This window comes from Nerophis lumbriciformis, linkage group LG28, assembly GCF_033978685.3.
Source record: "Nerophis lumbriciformis linkage group LG28, RoL_Nlum_v2.1, whole genome shotgun sequence".
NCBI lineage: Eukaryota > Metazoa > Chordata > Actinopteri > Syngnathiformes > Syngnathidae > Nerophis > Nerophis lumbriciformis.
In genome coordinates this window covers 7,000,445-7,020,492 of record NC_084575.2, presented here as the reverse complement: position 1 = coordinate 7,020,492, position 20,048 = coordinate 7,000,445, and the positions used below count along the sequence as shown (strand labels likewise).

At 39.7% G+C, this 20,048-nt stretch overlaps 1 protein-coding gene and 1 long non-coding RNA gene across 2 annotated transcripts; one reads left to right on the top strand and one right to left on the bottom strand.

The window, feature by feature from the left end:
* Window positions 1–854: 854 nt before the first annotated feature.
* Window positions 855–12,704, top strand: LOC133570545 (uncharacterized). The gene is made up of 4 exons (XM_061923229.2): window positions 855–1,199; window positions 2,191–2,421; window positions 6,500–6,760; window positions 10,934–12,704. The coding sequence occupies exons 1-4, from the start codon at window positions 1,097–1,099 to the stop codon at window positions 12,487–12,489; spliced, it is 2,151 nt and encodes a 716-aa protein (XP_061779213.2). The 5' UTR covers window positions 855–1,096; the 3' UTR covers window positions 12,490–12,704.
* A 3,456-nt stretch (window positions 12,705–16,160) lies between these two features.
* Window positions 16,161–17,946, bottom strand: LOC133570649 (uncharacterized). Its single transcript, XR_009810231.2, has 4 exons — window positions 17,922–17,946; window positions 16,892–17,008; window positions 16,364–16,517; window positions 16,161–16,239 (listed from the first exon to the last, which is right to left on the bottom strand). It is a non-coding gene; the product is annotated as an uncharacterized lncRNA (long non-coding RNA).
* Window positions 17,947–20,048: the final 2,102 nt, after the last annotated feature.

Below are 20,048 nucleotides of genomic sequence, written 5' to 3'. Positions count from 1 at the left end.
TCATTGTATATTAGTGCGACCCCCCCACCCCTTTTAAGGGGACGGGCAATATGCGCATTCGTATAGTTAGGAGGAGATGCCTCATTTAGCGCAAAAAATTCGTCTGGTTTGAGCCAGGTTTCGCTAAGACCAATGACGTTAAGATTGTTGTCTCTAATGACCTCATTAACTAATAACGTTTTGGGAGACAATGATCTTATGTTTAAAAAGCCCATATTATAAGTATTGGGCTGTTTTGACGAGTTTTTGTTTAAATTATCCGTAGTAGAAATATTAATAATGTTGCGTTTATTATACGTAGTGCACTTTAAATAGTTTCGACCATATCTAGGAATTGATACGACGGGAATTTTCAGATTGTTTGCTTGATGCTGCGATCGACTGAACGCATCATGATTTGCCACCTCAGTAGAATGCATATCTACCCCGGACACATTCACAACAGAAAACACATTATGTGAGTTGTGTGTTATTCTAAGAAAATTGCTATGCGTACAGGAATTATCCAGCCTGGTGCTGGCTAGTTCTAGCTTAACTGACTCCTCACCCGGACTAGCAGGCTCTACTGTTTATTTACCAAAATAAGTTGTATGTCTTTGTTTTGAAAATGTAAAAGTTTATTTTTATTTTCAGAATGTTGAAATGGTTGTACCGGGGTGGGGGGGGGGAGCTGGTTACTTGTTTCTCTCGCGAGATCTGGAAAAGAGCTGGTTTGTACTTTTTTCTCTCGCGAGATCTGGAAAAGAGCTGGTTTGTACTTGTTTCTCTCGCGAGATCTGACAAGACTGCGCGCGAACCAAACACGGCGAGGATAAAGCAAGATGGCGTCTGACGGTGAAGACGTTATTGCAGTCGTCACAGTTCAGTGTTCTTAATCTGTGCGTCCATGTACACATATATGTCCTTTATTACACTCTATTAAATAGAGTAACATCATTAATAACTGTTTGCATCCGCTTATATTAGTCTGAGCGCACTTTTCGAGCTAGCTTAGCTTGCTAGTTAGCTTAGCTTGTTAGCTGCTAACAAAGAGAGATGAAAACACATCGCTAAGCAGAGATCAAGTGTGAGTGTAAAGTGTTGTGATTGTGTGAAAATGTGCGAAAGAACCATAGCAGAGTACGAGGAGGAACTTTGTCCAACAAAAGAGGAGAAGGAGCGACAACATGAAAAACATCAAGTTGTGTTACACACAACAGGTTTGTTTACTTCTTACTCTCACATCTTTACTAACTTTATATTTATTATTAACACTTTTCTTCAATAGATTGTCTATAGGAAGATGAATTGTCATGTGAGGATGTTCAGACACACAATATTTATGAGAGGTTGATGTTCCTCTCAGTTTGTAACAAAGTGTATCAACATGTTTACACAAAACTCACACAGTCACCGGGGGAATATTCCGGAGAGCAGGTTAAGTGCAAACTCCTGAGTATGTAAATAAGAAAGGTAAGACAAAGTCAGAGTCAGTTACCATGGTAACTGACGCTGTAAACCTAGCCTGCTAGCTGGCAGGTTTGACAAGTTATTTATGTGTGTAAAAGCTATACTGACCTGTTATTTCCTTCATATTGGTGCAGCCATTAACCTACTACAACACCTGCTACATCCACCTACTCAGTGGCCTAGTGGTTAGACTCTCTGTGCTGAGATGGGTAGCTTGTGTCATACCAAAGACTATACAAATGGGACCCATTACCTCCCTGCTTGGCACTCAGCATCAAGGGTTGGAATTGGGGGTTAAATCTCCGTAAAAAATGATTCTCGGGCGCGGCCACCGCTGCTGCTCACTGCTCCCCTCACCTCCCAGGGGGTGATCAAGGTTAATGGGTCAAATGCAGAGAACAATCTGGTCACACCTAGTGTGTGTGTGACAATCATTGGTACTTTAACTTTTTAATGTGGCAGTGATTGTGGAAAAAACAAAGCCTGATCTAAAGATGACATCTTGATCTCATACCATCTCAAACCAATTGGCCGTTCATTATTAAGTGAAATGTCTTAAAGTCGCTTAAATTTGTCTTTAACCAAGCAACACTAAGTTTTATCCAGTTACTTGATTAATCGAAAACATTTCCAGTAGAACACTTGATTAATGACATTTTCAATAGCCACAGCCCTATATTTCATGTACGATTTAATATTTAGCATGTAGGAGTTAAAATGTGTTTTGTTTGTGTCCTGTAGACATCCATCAGCTGATTGGACACCAAGAAGAATGTCTCCCTCATCTGCAGGGGGACAGTTTCACTTCAGAGGATCCACAGCCCTCACACATGAAAGAGGAAGAGGAGGGAGAGTGTGTTGTAGGGCAGGAGGAGGATGATGTCAGCAAGTTTCTACTGACTGTTGTCTCTGTGAAGACTGAAGAGCATGAAGACAAAGCACCTGAGTCCTCGCAGCTTCATCACAGTCCAAGTAAGCACAACATCCACATATCATCTAATACAATGTTTGTGACACATGTTCATCCGGGGGCCACATTTATGACTAAAGATGGAGATATACTTGCTTTTTAACACGTCCATTTAAAAATGAATGCTCATCAATCCATCAATCATCAACAGTGTAATTGCTGGGGTGTAACCATGTGACCTAGAGGCCGTCCTCCTTACCTCACGTGGTCAAATGAAGGCAAACATTCAATATGGCTACTGTTTATTTACCTTTAGCAGCACATATGTCAGCATATTTCAAAGGTTTAGTGGTGAAGATTAGGGATGTATACCAAGTATCATTTTTTTTAGTCCTGGTTCCTAATTATGTCGTCCATGAGGACCGTGGAGATTCTGGACTAACGACACAACTATTTGTATTTTTAATTCCAGCTGACTGACGTAACTATGACACGTTGTCACATTGAGTTCAGCTGCCGCTGCTACACATTAAAATCAGCTTTGAATAATGACAAATAAGGAAGCAACAACATGTAAAAGATTGATGTGTGTGTTATTGACAAGAAGATGACATAACTGCATTTCACCTTGCACTGCACACATAGTTGACTTATTTAAGACTTCAAATAAACAGCTGTTTTTTTTGTTTGTTTGTTTTTTTTTCTTTATTTAACCCATTGAGATCAAATATCTCTTTTCCAAGGGAGACCTGGCCAAGAGGGCAGCAGCAAGGTTACATTAAAAACAGTAAACAACACATAAAACATTAAATGTACAACATTAAAACTTGCTGACATGACACATGTGCATACAGACAAGGTAGACTGCAATCCTTTCACAAAAGCTTTAAACTCATTCAATGTAACAAGGGTTTGAAGTTGAATATTGGATTGTAGGTTATTCCAAGCCATCACTGCTGAAAACCTAAATGCTTTCTTGCCCAGTTCAGTTCTTACTTTGGGGACGACAAATTGCAGAACATTCATTGAAAGAAGATTGTGACTTCCTTGTTTCTTTGTAAAAATAAAAGACAGATAAGATGGGGTGATACCCAGAATGGTTTTGTAGATGAACACATACCAATGATTGAGGCGTCGAGCACATAAAGATGTCCAGTTAACCATTGAGTATAACACCACTATGGACTGGACTCTTACTATTATGTTGCATCCACTATGGACTGGACTCTCACAATATTATGTCAGACCCACTCGACATCCATTGCATTCGGTCTCCCCTAGAGGGTGGGGGGGTGGGGGTTACCCAACCCTACATTTTCTAAAAGGGGCATGTTTGTTCACTATACTCAAGAAGTTTTCGTGAAAATATTTCCGAGCCAGTTCAACATGATCAAAAAGAGCAATTCTATCCCAATTAAAAAGATGCAAGTCATGTAAAAAAGCTTGCGTCTCAAATAATTTCATATAATGTTTTTCAAGAAGACGAGGCTTGCTTTTAGGAATCCTTGTGTCTCGCACTACTGCAATCACACAATGATCACTCACATCATTAGGGAAAACACCAGATGCAACTCTTTTGAAGGGCATATTTGTTAGAATTAAGTCAATGAGTGTAGCTTTTTGAGGGCATTTAGGATTAGGTCTTGTAGCTGAGTTAATTAATTGTGTTAAATTTAGAGATTCACACTGTGCTTTCAAAGAGTCAGACACAGATGTGAGCCAGTCCCAGTTCAAATAACTATTTCCTTGTATTTCAGTTGAGACAGAAGCTTCACAAGAGTAGATAGGGAATTACTAGGGGCAGATGGAGGCCTATAACACCCCACTACCATAATGTGGTGATTTCTAGCTAATTCGATTTCAAGTGCTAACAGTTCAAGTTCTTTACTTACTGATTCAGAGAGCACTAATTTAACATCAAACCTCTGCTTAATATATATGGCCACTCCACCACCTTTTCTTTGTCGGTCAGTACGATAGACATTATAGCCATGAATGTAAATATCTTTATTAAGCACAGATTGTTTAGGCCAAGTTTCAGATAAGACTACAATATCAGCATTTGTTGAGTTTATCCAGATCTTTATCATATCCAGTTTAGGGAGTAAACTCCGAACATTGATATGAATAATCCCAAGACCAGATCTAGTTTTAAAATCTGCAGGTGTAAAACATTGTGTAGGTGTATCAGGGCCTGGATTAGTCTCAACATTTCCTGAGAGCAATAACAATAATATAACTAAACATTTGCGCTTAAAGTTACCATCTTTTGAGTCGGTCTTTAATCTGTGAAAGTAAGTGCTCACAATAGGGGAGGATGCAGTAATGTTGACATGATCTCTCAAAACAAGGAAACAATAAGAATGAATGGACTCTACCATAGTATGCAGCCATTTAGTTTTGTCCAAAGTCACAGAAATCTTCAACTGAGGTAAGGCCGAGGTTATTTTGTAGCTGCCACTATAATGAAATGTCAAATTATCAAATATGTCAAACTGTGCATCTTGAATTAGCATAGCTTGTGAGTGGGGGTGACCAGACCCATTTGGGACACCAGTAAAACCACACAAAAGTATAAAACACAATATGATAATATGTGACATAGTGAGAGGAGAAGTTCCACTCGTTTTACCACTTTTGAAGATGTTAGCAGACAGAGCTAAAGACTAGCAACCAAGGCCGACGGGTGGAAGCCCGTAGACAAAGCCAATGGCTGGAGGCAAACAGCAGGTCGATGGAAGGCTAGTAGGCAGGTCGATGGTGGAAGGCTAGCAGGCAGGTCGACGGTGGAAGGCTAGCAGGGAGGCCGACGGTGGAAGGCTAGCAGGCAAGTCGATGGTGGAAGGCTAGGAGGCAGGTCGATGGTGGAAGGCTAGCAGGCAGGTCGATGGTGGAAGGCTAGGAGGCAGGTCGATGGTGGAAGGCTAGTGGCGCGGTTGGTAGAGTGGCCGTGCCTGACGGTTCCTGGTTCAATCCCCACCTTCTACCAACCTAGTCACGTCTGTTGTGTCCTTGAGCAGGACACTTCACCCTTGCTCCTGATGGGTCGTGGTAAGCGCCTTGCATGGCAGATCCCGCCATCAGTGTGTGAATGAGTGAATGAGACGGGATGAGTTTTCTAAGTACAAAGATGAGTTGAAATTTTTGAATGAAAGAAACTGCTGTTCTAAACGTGTCCTCTAGATGTTGCAATAGCAATTCTTTGTATCTTTGTAGATGATGCTACATATGTAAAACACAACTAAAACACATGATGTTAGCGCACCAGTCGGGGAAAATGAGCAAACTACATCAATAACATCCTGTAATTTGATTTTGATATTATTTATTTATCTTGATGGATTGAAAATGAACACCAATGAGTTGACTGATGAACATTATCACATAATTGATTCTGAAAGTGTAAAAAAGGACAACTAAAGTTAGAATACTATTGTATGTAAAAAAAAAAAACGACATGATTTGTACATTTTCAGAATGTTTTTGTTTTATTTTTAAACAAAGAAAACAATCTGCAATTGTCTTCATTTTTTACGTTATCTTGCCGTGATTTTACCAGTCCGGCCAACTTGGAGTAGATCTTCCTCCATGTGGCCCCCCATCTAAAATTAGTTTAAACACCCCTGGCCTAGATCTTCCTGCGAAAAGCAGATACGAGAAAAAAATCTAATTATGAAACGGAATAGATCCCTAAAGATTTGTTGAGTAATATCAAGGATTATCCGTCGGTGGCGTTCCCAGACATGTGGAACTATCTTGAGTTCCAGACGTCATTCTACACCACAAATTGTGGTTAAGTTTAGAGATAAAGTTTAGGTGTCATAGACCGTATACAGAATAAAATATTTACACACTTTATATCAGTGAGTGTAAAATTAATAATGCCTCAATCAATGCTGGCTTGTACTTATAAAAAAAACTTGCTCCTCATCAAATTTCCAAGTCTGTTTTTGTACTCACTTTTGAATGAATTTTAGTTGCTGGGACAAAAGGAAGTATTTCCCGTGTTTTTATTGGTTGTTTTGTTACACTCTTTTAACACAACACACGAAAGAACACAAATAATGTCATTGTGTTAACAGTGTCAGTCCAAAACTATTTCTATTCTCTCTTTATCTTATTGACTTATTTACCCAACAGACGTCCAGCAGCCCCTTCACATTAAAGAGGAAGAGGATGATCCACAGCCCACCTACATTAAAGAGAAAGAGGAGGATCCGCAGCCCACCCACATTAAAGAGGAAGAGGAGGATCCGCACATGAAAGAGGAAGAGGAGGGAGAGTGTGTTGTAGGGCAGGAGGAGGATGATGTCAGCAAGTTTCCACTGACAGTTGTCTCTGTGAAGACTGAAGAGCATGAAGACAAAGCACCTGAGTCCTCACAGCTTCATCACAGTCCAAGTAAGCACTTATCATTTTATTCTCAGGGCATTCAATCCATCACAACTGGACTGTTCACTTTGTCTTAGAAGACTCATCCAAGTAGGCTTCATCACTTCATGCTCATACACTTCAAGTCTTAAATCTAATCATTGGAATTCAGAGGGGAACTGCACTTTTTGGGAATGTTTCTATTGTTCACAATCTTTATAAAAGACATGATGGTGGATATATATAAAAAAAAAATCGCATTCTAAGTAGGGCTGGGCGATATGGCCTTTTATTAAAATCTCTATTTTTAGTCCATGTCACGATACCCCGTATATATGTGTACATTTTGCCTTAGCCTTGAATGAACACTAATGACTATAATCACAGCAGTATGATGATTCTATGTGTCTACTTTAAAACATTCTTCTTCATACTGCATTAATATATGCTACTTTTAAACTTTCATGCAGAGAGGGAACCACAACTAAGTAAATTTAGCAAAAGTGTATTTATTAAACAGTTATTAAGCAGTGGTACAAACATTCATGTCATTTCAAAACAGAAAGTGCAAGATTGTCAGACATTTTAAAACAAGTTATTAGTGCACTTTTGTGCATGATGTCACTAAGATGACACATCAAAACAACACTAAATTAAAGTACACTTTCTGTACAGAATGCCACTACAATAGTTTAAAACAAATAAAGTGCACTTTTGTGCATGATGTCACACAAGATATTTCAATAAGTGTCAAATAAAAATGAGCTGCATAATAGGAAATCAAATAGTGTATGTCCTTCACTATGTGGTAGGTTCCTGCGGACGTTATCTCCTTCTGTTGTTGACTATTTGTTTCATATGGTGTTGATCTGGAAATGGTTGCTTGGGCATTTTGTGGGTGTGGCACTAAACGGAGATGTTGACATGCAGAGTTTCAAGCACTCCTCATTCTCTAGCGGGTGACTTTTCAAATGATGCTACATTAGCAGTGCTGCTACTTTTTGTAGCAACGCTTTTGCCGCATACTTGTTCACCATCTACCCGCTTGAAGCCAAACCACCGCCAGACGATGGACCCCCTGCTGTTTGTCTTGGGAATTAATTATTCCTTCATTTGTTACCAGATTGGCACCTTCTTTCTCTCGTATTACCACTAGCACCACAGCTAACGTTACCATGCCGCTACCTGTCTGCTCCGTGAGAGCGTATGACGTTGCACACGTGACAGTATGTGACGTATGTAAGAAGGTGCGCTTGTTTTATGTCTTTGTGAGAAGGAGAGACAAGAAAGAGTGAGAAGAGCCTGTAGTGTAATGCCTGCAGCTAAAAGCAACTGTGTGAGAACGTATACTCCAATATCACCATATAGTCATTTTCTATATCGCCCAGAGACAAACCCACAATATATCCAGTATATTCCATACATCACCCAGCCCTAATTCTAACTCATAAATGTAAATAAAAGTCCACTTGCAATGGAGCCAATGGGAGGTCCTCTATAACCATCCAAAATACACCAACAATACTCCATTTGCATTTTGTGGCTTGAATGTCCACCAAGTGTTAGTTGAGTTGAGTTTATTTGGAACATGCAAGCATACAACATGATACATCACACATGCATGCATACAACATGATACATCACACATGCATGCATGCATACAACATGATACATCACACATGCATGCATACAACATGATACATCACACATGCATGCATACAACATGATACATCACACATGCATGCATACAAGATGATACATCACACATGCATGCATACAACATGATACATCACACATGCATGCATACAACATGATACATCACACAAGCATGCATACAACATGATACATCACACATGCATGCATACAACATGATACATCACACATGCATGCATACAACATGATACATCACACATGCATGCAAACAACATGATACATCACACATGCATGTATACAACATGATACATCACACATGCATGCATACAACATGATACATCACACATGCATACAACATGATACATCACACATGCATGCATACAACATGATACATAACACATGCAAGTATACAACATGATACATCACACATGCATGTATACAACATGATACATCACACACACATGCATGCATACAACATGATAGATCACACATGCATGCATACAACATGATACATCACACATGCATGCAAACAACATGATACATCACACATGCATGTATACAACATGATACATCACACATGCATGCATACAACATGATACATCACACATGCATGCATACAACATGATACATCACACATGCATGCATACAAACATGATACATCACACATGCATGCATACAACATGAAACATCACACATGCATGCATACAACATGATGCATCACACATGCATGCATACAACATGATACATCACACATGCATGCATACAACATGATACATCACACATTCATGCATACAACATGATACATTACACATGCATGCATACAACATGATACATCACACATGCATGTATACAACATGATACATCACACATGCATGCATACAACATGATACATCACACATGCATGCATACAACATGATACATCACACATGCATGCATGCATACAACATGATACATCACACATGCATGCATACAAACATGATACATCACACATGCATGCATACAACATGAAACATCACACATGCATGCATACAACATGATGCATCACACATGCATGCATACAACATGATACATCACACATGCATGCATACAACATGATACATCACACATACATGCATACAACATGATACATTACACATGCATTCATACAATATGATACATCACACATGCATGCATGCATACAACATGATACATCACACATGCATGCATACAACATGATACATCACACATGCATGCATACAACATGATACATCACACATGCATGCATGCATACAACATGATACATCACACATGCATGCATACAAACATGATACATCACACATGCATGCATACAACATGAAACATCACACATGCATGCATACAACATGATGCATCACACATGCATGTATACAACATGATACATCACACATGCATGCATACAACATGATACATCACACATGCATGCATACAACATGAAACATCACACATGCATGCATACAACATGATGCATCACACATGCATGCATACATCATGATACATCACACATGCATGCATACAACATGATACATCACACATGCATGCATACAACATGATACATCACACATGCATGCATACAACATGATACATCACACATGCATGCATACAACATGATACATTACACATGCATGCATACAACATGATACATCACACATGCATGTATACAACATGATACATCACACATGCATGCATACAACATGATGCATCACACATGCATGCATACAACATGAAACATCACACATGCATGCATACCGCTCGCCTGTGCATCGGCTGGGAACATCTCTGCGCTGCTGACCCGTCTCCGCTCGGGATGGTGTCCTGCTGGCCCCACTATGGACTGGACTCTTACTATTATGTTGGATCCACTATGGACAGGACTCTCACAATATTATGTCAGACCCACTCGACATCCATTGCTTTCGGTTTCCCCTAGAGGGGGGGGGGGTTACCCACATATGCGGTCCTCTCCAAGGTTTCTCATAGTCATTCACATCGACGTCCCACTGGGGTGAGTTTTTCCTTGCCCTTATGTGGGCTTTGTACTGAGGATGTCGTTGTGGCTTGTGCAGCCCTTTGATACACTTGTGATTTAGGGCTATATAAATAAACATTGATTGATTGATTGATTGATTGATTATTCCATATAATGTCTTATTTTTGTGACAAGCATTTTTCAGTCCTTTTGTCATCCATGGTTGGTTGTTTTTCTTTTGCTTCTTACTAACTTCTTTCCATGGACAACATAAACATTGATATTATACATGTGGGCCAATATATATATATATATATATATATATATATATATATATATATATATATATATTTGATGTGGCAAGCTACTTTTGCAGTGTAGCTTGTAGTGTAGCGTGCTACAATTCTCTGAGGATAGCTTAGCTCCATTTAATTGAGAGTAACTTGTAGCTTAGCTTACTACATTGTCCAGGTAGCTTGCCCATCACTGTCTATTTGGCCTAGCTCACATGTCAATAGTTTGAATACTGCAAACTTCAATACAGTAACACCTCATTTGTTCTGCAGACGTCCAGCGGGTGTCAGCGGGGAGTCATGAAGAGGAGTGGCACACCAGTGTGGGACAGAAGGAGCTACAGGCCCCCTCCCACATTAAAGAGGAGCAGCTTCATGATGAAGATGAAGCTCAGTCCTTACAGCTTCATCACAGTCAAAGTGAGGAGAACAGAGGGGCGGAGCTTGTAAGTCAACACATCACAGAAGCTGATGGAGAGCATTGTGAAGATATCAAGTCAGAACCAGACAGCATCTTTGCTCCACTGTCAGACATGGACCACATGATGTCACACTCTTCTGATCACAGTGACCACATCCAAAAACCTTTGGAGAGTAAAAATGACTCTAAAGGTGATACGAGACATCACACTAACAACAAACACTTTGACTGCTCTGAATGTGGGAAATCATTTAGATGGAATAGTCATTTTACAGTACACATGAGAGTACACACTGGAGAGAAACCTTTTGCTTGCTCAGCTTGTGCTAAAAGATTCAACACTAAGAATGAAATGATATTACACATGAGAACACACACAGGTGAAAAACCTTTTACTTGCTCTGTTTGTAAGAAGAGTTTCTACAGCAAGCAAATCATGACCACACACATGAGAACACACACTGGAGAGAAACCTTTTGCTTGCTCAGCTTGTGCTAAAAGAGTCAACACTAACAATGACATGATATTACACATGAGAACACACACTGGTGAGAAACCTTTTACTTGCTCTGTTTGTAAGAAGAGTTTCTCCAGAAAGCAAATCATGACCAGACACATGAGAACACACACTGGAGAGAAACCTTTTTCTTGCTCAGCTTGTGCTAAAAGATTCAACACTAACAATGACATGATATTACACATGAGAACACACACAGGTGAGAAACCTTTTACTTGCTCTGTTTGTAAGAAGAGTTTCTCCAGAAAGCAAATCATGCCCAGACACATGAGAACACACACTGGAGAGAAACCCTTTTCTTGCTCAGCTTGTGCTAAAAGATTCAACACTAACAATGACATGATATTACACATGAGAACACACACTGGTGAGAAACCTTTTGCTTGCTCTGTTTGTAAGAAGAGTTTCTCCAGAAAGGAACACATGACCACACACATGAGAACACACACTGGAGAGAAACCTTTTGCTTGCTCAGCTTGTGCTACAAGATTCAACACTAAGAGGAAAATTATATTACACATGAGAACACACACAGGTGAGAAACCTTTTAATTGCTCTGTTTGTAAGAAGAGTTTCTCCAGTAAGGAACACATGACCACACACATGAGAGCACACACTGGAGAGAAACCTTTTGCTTGCTCAGCTTGTGCTAAAATATTCAACACTAAGAATGAAATTATATTGCACATTAGAACACACACAGGTGAGAAACCTTTTACTTGCTCTGTTTGTAAGAAGAGTTTCTCCAGAAAGACACACATGACCACACACATGAGAACACACACTGGAGAGAAACCGTTTAGTTGCACTGTGTGTGATAAGATGTTCAGGTATAAGTATCAGGTCAGTAATCACAAGTGTGTAACAGTCATGGAAGCTGCAGGGATGTAAAAACACTTAAACAGTGATTGTGCTAAATGTAGTTTAAAAACACAGCATGTTTAATATGAATGTATATTTGATGTTGTATGTAGTGCTTCTCATCTTCTAGTCTTATATGTTGTCCTGTACTTACTTTATAGTTGTGTGCATGTATTGAATATTATATATGTAGCTACTATTGTATTTTATTTTATCATTGTTGAAGAGAGGACATCTTATTTTCATGTGGGGTTTTTTTTTGTGTCTTATAAAATCAATTTGTTTCCATTGCATTTTATTGTTATTATCCAATTAAAAGTATGAATGAATAAAATGGTTAACAAAATGTGGACTCTGGTAGATTAGCAGCATTGTTACATCATGGATGTTAACTACTGCAAAACATCAACAAAGAAGAAAAATGCTGAAGTTAGCAACACATCACTGAACTTTAGAGCCATCGTGAGTGGAGTTGCTTGTTTTTATTGCTGCATTTGTACTTATTTCACCTCACATCTTCACTTTTAATCCTAAAGTCTTCTTCACATATATTGTTGTAGGCTTCTAACATTTATGTTTCTGATGTGTGTGTGTAGTCTGTGGAAAGGGTTGTTGTCCCTTGTGGATCCAATTGTTCACTTGCACAGATACATCTTCATCATCATCATCATCAGACGTTACCGGTCCACTTCTGGACAAAACCTCAGCATTAATGTTTTAATATAAGTGTGACCTCATTATTCTTTGATAATAACTCTAAAAATACAGCTTTAAGCACCTCTTGTAGTACTCCAACTCGCCACACTGAGAAGTGGGGGCGATCATGAGCTAGCAGATGCATGTTGCTATCATGTTTTATCAGCGAGGAAGTCAGCATTTGTGTTTACTTTTTGTCAGATCCAATAAATGAATCACTATGGCTGCCAATATGGAGGATTATTTATATATTTAAGATCAAATACTTCTCTTAACAGCTAGAAAAATGACACCACACACTCAAAAAAATGACTCATTGGATGAACTCAATTAAAATGAGGGCAGGATTTCTATCCAACAAATATATGTTGGCCCAACTCAAAATTAGTACATTCTCACAATGCAACAAAAATGTGTTAATCCAACTAATTTTTAGCAAATAAAGCCAAACTGAAATTATTGCAATAACTAAGCGAAATTGATTTACATTTGTCAGACTAATTTTTAACAAATACAGCTGAAATGAAATTATTTTGGTTACTAAGTGAAATTGATTTATATGTGCCCAACTCAAAATTGATTGGAAATTAAGCAAGCTAAAAATCACCCTAGATCCCATAAAAACACATCAGACAAAACCTGGTTGGTATTTTTAATGTAGAATAATCCTTAATTCAACAATCTTGAATAAAACACCACAAGAAGTCAAAGTTACTTGCAAACACAAACCAAAATGTTGCGTTTGAGTGAAAACAAAACATCAAGAAGTCAATTTGACATAAAAATGTCAGATTTGCGTACCAACACAGACCAAGAACTTAGTTTTATATAAACAAAGATGTCAAACTGACTTGATACAAAGCATAGAGAACTCAGTCTTAGTTATAAAACACCAAGAAAAAGTTTTACCTTTTCTTAAATAACTCCAGGCAAACTTTACGAGAAATGGTTCTCCAAAATAGTTTAAAGTGGTGTAAAATTAACACTCAGGAAACTGCAAAAACACATTTGAGTCCTGCGCAAGTGTGCTAATGTAGCCATTAGCCTACACAGGGCCAACACAGATAGACAGACAACATTCACACTCACATTCACACACTAGGGACAATTTACACTGTAAAAACTGTTGCCTAGATCTAACTCAATAAAAATAAGGCAACATTTTCCAAGCAATTTTTGTTAGTTTAATCAACTAATTGGTATTTTGAGTAAGTAGAACTTAATAATATGTATTTCGATTTATGCAAAAAGATTAAGTTGCGTTTACAGGAAAAGCCAAGAAATTGAGTAAAATCAATGTAAAAAAACATCAGCATATTAAACACACAAAACTTAATTAAAATAAGTAACATTTAAATGAAAAAAGAAATGTGTACTCAATTTTATTAATTTTGACCAACTTACCCTTTCTTTGTTTTGAAAATGGAAACTGCTTAAAATAATTACTTAGAATAATAATAAAAAAATCAAGACATATCAAATTCCAACCTTTATTAAATCATTACCATATAAAAACAGTGGCAATGAGCTGGACAGTATGAACAGTCAACATCCATATTATACAAGAATGCATGACCTCAACTTTTTAAAGTGCTGTATAGAACACCTTCACAGTAGTTTTCTTTTTTTAACCGTATACATATTAAAACATTTTCACAAGCCATATCCAAACCTGTCAATAAGCTGGACATTATTAACAGTCAAGAACAGCAGTATTTAGTGCATAAAAGAATGCATGACCTCAGCATCTCAAGTTTTACTTAGAACATTCACAGTACAGTTTCTTGCTAAAACAATTTAACATTAAGATTATCTGTACTTCTGTAACAATTCACAAGCAGAACACCTTCACTGTAGTGTCTTTCAGTGTGTATATTTTGAAACATTTGAACTTAAACAACTCACAGATCCCTCCTTCTGACCAGCTGGAGCTTCACAGTGGGGCAATTTAGTGTGTATAAAACATAAAAAAAACTTAATTTACACACCAGAAATGATGACCTGGAGCTTTGTATAAAACCTGAACAGGACAAACCGTTACAACATTCTGAAGAATTCCACTTAATGAACAATGTATAATGATTTTGAACAGACACAAGAAAATAGCTGTTCAAAAGTGCAAGCTGACAGTCATGGCTCACTGCCTAAGCTAGAAGCTTGTTTTTGACAGTCATGAATTTGGGGGTTGGTTTTGGGCGCAGTGTGTCAAGTCCCACAAAAAGTCTTTGAAACACCTCAAATGTTTTGGAAAGTTTGGATGGATACTCAAGATTAAGTGCATACGTCAACCCCAGAAGTAGGCAGCATGCTTTGGCCAGGTTTCCAAGATGAGTAAGGACTGGTACTCCCTCAATGATGATTCCTACTGCATTTGGCTCACGACAGATGTAGATGCTCATATTCTCTATTTCCAAGACCTCATGAACAGCGGTCTCTGCAGTTCCCTTTGAGATACAAAAACAGTAATTAAAAAAACAAACATCTAATTTTATATTTACAGTAATCTAAGTTGTGTGATTTAATTCAGATAATGATTACTTTTGTGAAGACCATTTTGAAAACTTTTTAATTCTAATTTGAGATCTTGTACATTAAACTTGGTACAATAGATGCATTTCCAGCCACATGTTTTTTATTGGCATTTCTAATTTGCATATAAAAAACCTGAATAGAACCACCAGAAATTAAAACAAACAAACAAACAGTAATATGTTATATGTATATATATATATAAAGTAAATGTTTTTAATGCTTGTTTAAGGGGAGTATTTTTTGTTTGCATTGTTTTTTTAGGGCAAACAGAAACACAAGACAGAAAGGCATCACTCTGTGGTGCTATGCTAATTGGCTATCCTGGGGCTCTTGCCAACTAGCTGCATGCTCAACCTCCACCTGACAACTGCTGGTTCAGTCAGTTCACATAAAAGTAAACCCAATTTAAGCTTGTACATCAGACTGATCCAAACCTGCTTTTAAACAATACTTACAGTAGTCAGAGATGAGCTCCTGTCCACTCTCTCCCATGTACTCTATGAGGCATCTCACAGTCACATCTCTCTTCTTCACTGCAGAGGCACTTGGGTCCTAGAGTTAAGAGAAGAATAATAAATAATTGAATTTTGTTGGCAATTTTACTCCAAATCTGTGATACCATTATTAGAGCATGATTACAGATTCAGTTTAAACTTTTAAACCACTTTTAACCCACCTGTATCAGTTCCATCAACAAGTTCTTGATGCGCTGCAGTCACTCCTCCTTTTGCACTGGAGAGCTCCAGGAGTTTTGGAGTGTACCTGTCCAGTTGTGACATAAATGTTGATTCCAGTGGAACAGCAGTGCACCTTCGGAACGCTTCATTAATCTGTAAGACAGCAAATGTTGACCGTTACTGATATTAAGGGTTTTAGTGTACATTTTCAGGCAAAAAGTGAGTCTAGTATGTCATGTCCAAGTCACAATGGAAACTTGGTCAGGAAAAATAGAATGATAATAGAATAGAATAGAATAGAAGATGTTCTACGAGTCGGTGGTGGCAGGCGCCTTCTTGTACGCCGTGGCCTGCTGGGGCAGCGGGCTGAGCGCGAGGGACGCAAACAGACTGGACAAGTTGGTAGAGAAGGCCAGTAACGTGGTGGGAGTGGAGCTAGACTCTGGCAGTGGTGTCAGAGAGGAGAAGTCTAGCATCTTGACAGATGAGAGCGAAGGGATGTATAAGAGCATGGCCGGGCAACCTACATGAATGCAAGGCAAGGAATGGCTGTGTCCAAAGGTCCCATGGTGCAGTCTGTAATGCTTTAAAATGTCACTCTTGGTTGGTACAACAGTGCTGCACAACTTACAGGGCCATCCCATCTGTCATTGGAGAGAGAGAACAAAAAAGACAAGTTATGGTTCATGTCTAACCTCTTGGATATATAAGCCTGATGAGAGCCCTTTATATCTGTTTTTTTACACCCTAATATACTCATTTGCAGTATTTCCTCTAGATTTTTTTGTAGCCACGGTGGTCTAAGTTGGGGCGGTATAGCTCGGTTGATAGAGCGGCCGTGCCAGCAACTTGAGGGTTGCAGGTTCGATCCCCGCTTCCGCCATCCTAGTCACTGCCGTTGTGTCCTTGGGCAAGACACTTTACCCACCTGCTCCCAGTGCCACCCACACTGGTTTAAATGTAACTTAGATATTGGGTTTCACAATGTAAAGCGCTTTGAGTCACTTGAGAAAAAGCACTATATAAATGTAATTCACTTCACTAAGTTGGTAACCTAGCAACAGTCCAGGGGCATGTCCCCACGGAAGAAAAATTTGAAAAATTACCCTTTAAATGGTGACTACTGGTGAGATTTGGGGGGGGGAATTGTTGAGATTGAGACTTACACAATGAGTGTTATTCTTACAAGAGTAGCGTTTTGCCTAGGAGTGTGCATGGACAGCAAGTCTGAGGGGGCTTCAGATAGCTCTGTCAAGTGTACCTAGCTAGCTGCTAGCAACTTTGAATGCAAGCTAGTTAAGCAGCTTTAATGTGGCTGCTTATAAACTGAAGAATAAAATATTAAACTACCACGCAAATAAAACGCTAACTATAAACTTCACAGCTATAAACAATGTTTGGTTGAAGTTAATGAGCTGTTGGAGGTAAGAGCACATTCGAAATGGCGGTCGGCGGGAAAAGTAGTAAACTAAATATAACATTGAACCATGCTTTTGAAAATGTATACATTTAAATCCTGGCAAATACTGACTTTTAACAATATAAATGGTTACTTACATGAGTTCGGTAAAGTGTTTTCCTTGGACTCCGTGAAGAAACGTGTCTGGGCTTGTTCTTCCACAGCTGCATGCAGGTGGGCGGGTCCTGACGTTTTAGGTCTGATATAAACCTGAGTTTTGCTAAATCAATTTATGTTGGAAGTCCAATAAAATTAATTTTATCACATAAAAAAGTAAGTTACGAAAATATTCACACTTTTTACTTATAGATAACTCAAAAACTCTAAAAATAAAAATAAATTGATTTATTGGAATAAATATACTTTTAAAAATAAAGTAGAATGGACAATACCACTGAAAGAGTTTTTACAGTGCAGTCTACATGTGTTTTGTGGACTTGGAGAAGGCATTCGACCGTGTCCCTCTGGAAGTCCTGTGGGGAGTGCTCGGAGAGTACGGGGTATCGGAGTGTCTGATTGTGGCAGTCCGCTCCCTGTATGATCAGTGCCAGAGCTTGGTCCGCATTGCCGGTAGTAAGTCGGACACGTTTCCAGTGAGGGTTGGACTCCGCCAAGGCTGCCCATTGTCACCGATTCTGTTCATAACTTTTATGGACAGAATTTCTAGGCGCAGTCAAGGCGTTGAGGGGATCTGGTTTGGTGGCTGCAGGATTAGGTCTCTGCTTTTTGTAGATGATCTGGTCCTGATGGCTTCATCTGGCCAGGATCTTCAGCTCTCACTGGATCGGTTCACAGCTGAGTGTGAAGCGACTGGGATGAGAATCAGCACCTCCAAGTCCGAGTCCATGGTTCTCGCCCGGAAAAGGGTGGAGTGCCATCTCCGGGTTGGGGAGGAGATCTTGCCCCAAGTGGAGGAGTTCAAGTACCTCGGAGTCTTGTTCACGAGTTAGGGAAGAGTGGATCGTGAGATCGACAGGCGGATTGGTGTGGCGTCTTCAGTAATGCGGAAGCTGTATCGATCCGTTGTGGTGAAGAAGGAGCTGAGCCGGAAGGCAAAGCTCTCAATTTACCGGTCGATCTACGTTCCCATCCTCACCTATGGTCATGAGCTTTGGGTTATGACCGAAAGGACAAGATCACGGGTACAAGCGGCCGAAATGAGTTTCTTCCGCCGGGTGGCGGGGCTCTCCCTTAGAGATAGGGTGAGAAGCTCTACCATCCGGGAGGAGCTCAAAGTAAAGCCGCTGCTCCTCCACATGGAGAGGAGCCAGATGAGGTGGTTCGGGCATCTGGTCAGGATGCCACCCGAACGCCTCCCTAGGGAGGTGTTTAGGGCATGTCCGACCGGTAGGAGGCCGCGGGGAAGACCCAGGACACGTTGGGAAGACTATGTCTCCCGGCTGGCCTGGGAACGCCTCGGGGTCCCACAGGAAGAGCTGGACGAAGTGGCTGGGGAGAGGGAAGTCTGGGCTTCCCTGCTTAGGCTGCTGCCCCCGCAACCCGACCTCGGATAAGCGGAAGAAGATGGATGGATGTGAAATTGGTCAAAATGGCTCTTTGACTGGTAAAGGTTGCCGACCCCTGCACTAGACCAACAAGCCCCGAAAAATATAATTTTAGATAAAAATCTCATGAATTGTGAGATTTTAACAGGGAAATCATTCTGAAACTGGGTTAGTATACTGCACTCTTACCACTAATTTAAAGGGGAACATTATCACCAGACCTATGTAAGCGTCAATATATACCTTGATGTTGCAGAAAAAAGACCATATATTTTTTTTACCGATTTCCGAACTCTAATTGGGTGAATTTTGGCGAATTAAACGCCTTTCTATTATTCGCTCTCGGAGCGATGACATCACAACGTGACGGCACATCGGAAGCAATTCGCCATTTTCTCACTTTCGTCGGTGTGTTGTCGGAGGGTGTAACAACACGAACAGGGACGGATTCAAGTTGCACCAGTGGCCCAAAGATGCGAAAGTGGCAAGAAATTGGACGAAATTTGTTCAAAATACGAGGATGTGGGGAAAGCCGACGAAATGGTCAGTCGTTTGTTCCGCACACTTTACCGACGAAAGCTATGCTACGACAGAGATGGCAAGAATGTGTGGATATCCTGCGACACTCAAAGCAGATGCATTTCCAACCATAAAGTCAAAGAAATCTGCCGCCAGACCCCCATTGAATCTGCCGGAGTGTGTGAGCAATTCAGGGACAAA

Bases quoted from the DNA above. Each gene is read 5' to 3' on its own strand.
- LOC133570545 (XM_061923229.2), top strand. From the start codon at position 1,097: ATGTGCGAAAGAACCATAGCAGAGTACGAGGAGGAACTTTGTCCAACA. The intron at 1,200-2,190 runs GTTTGTTTACTT...TGTGTCCTGTAG, and splicing joins AGTTGTGTTACACACAACAG to ACATCCATCAGCTGATTGGA. The intron at 6,761-10,933 runs GTAAGCACTTAT...TTTGTTCTGCAG, and splicing joins ACAGCTTCATCACAGTCCAA to ACGTCCAGCGGGTGTCAGCG.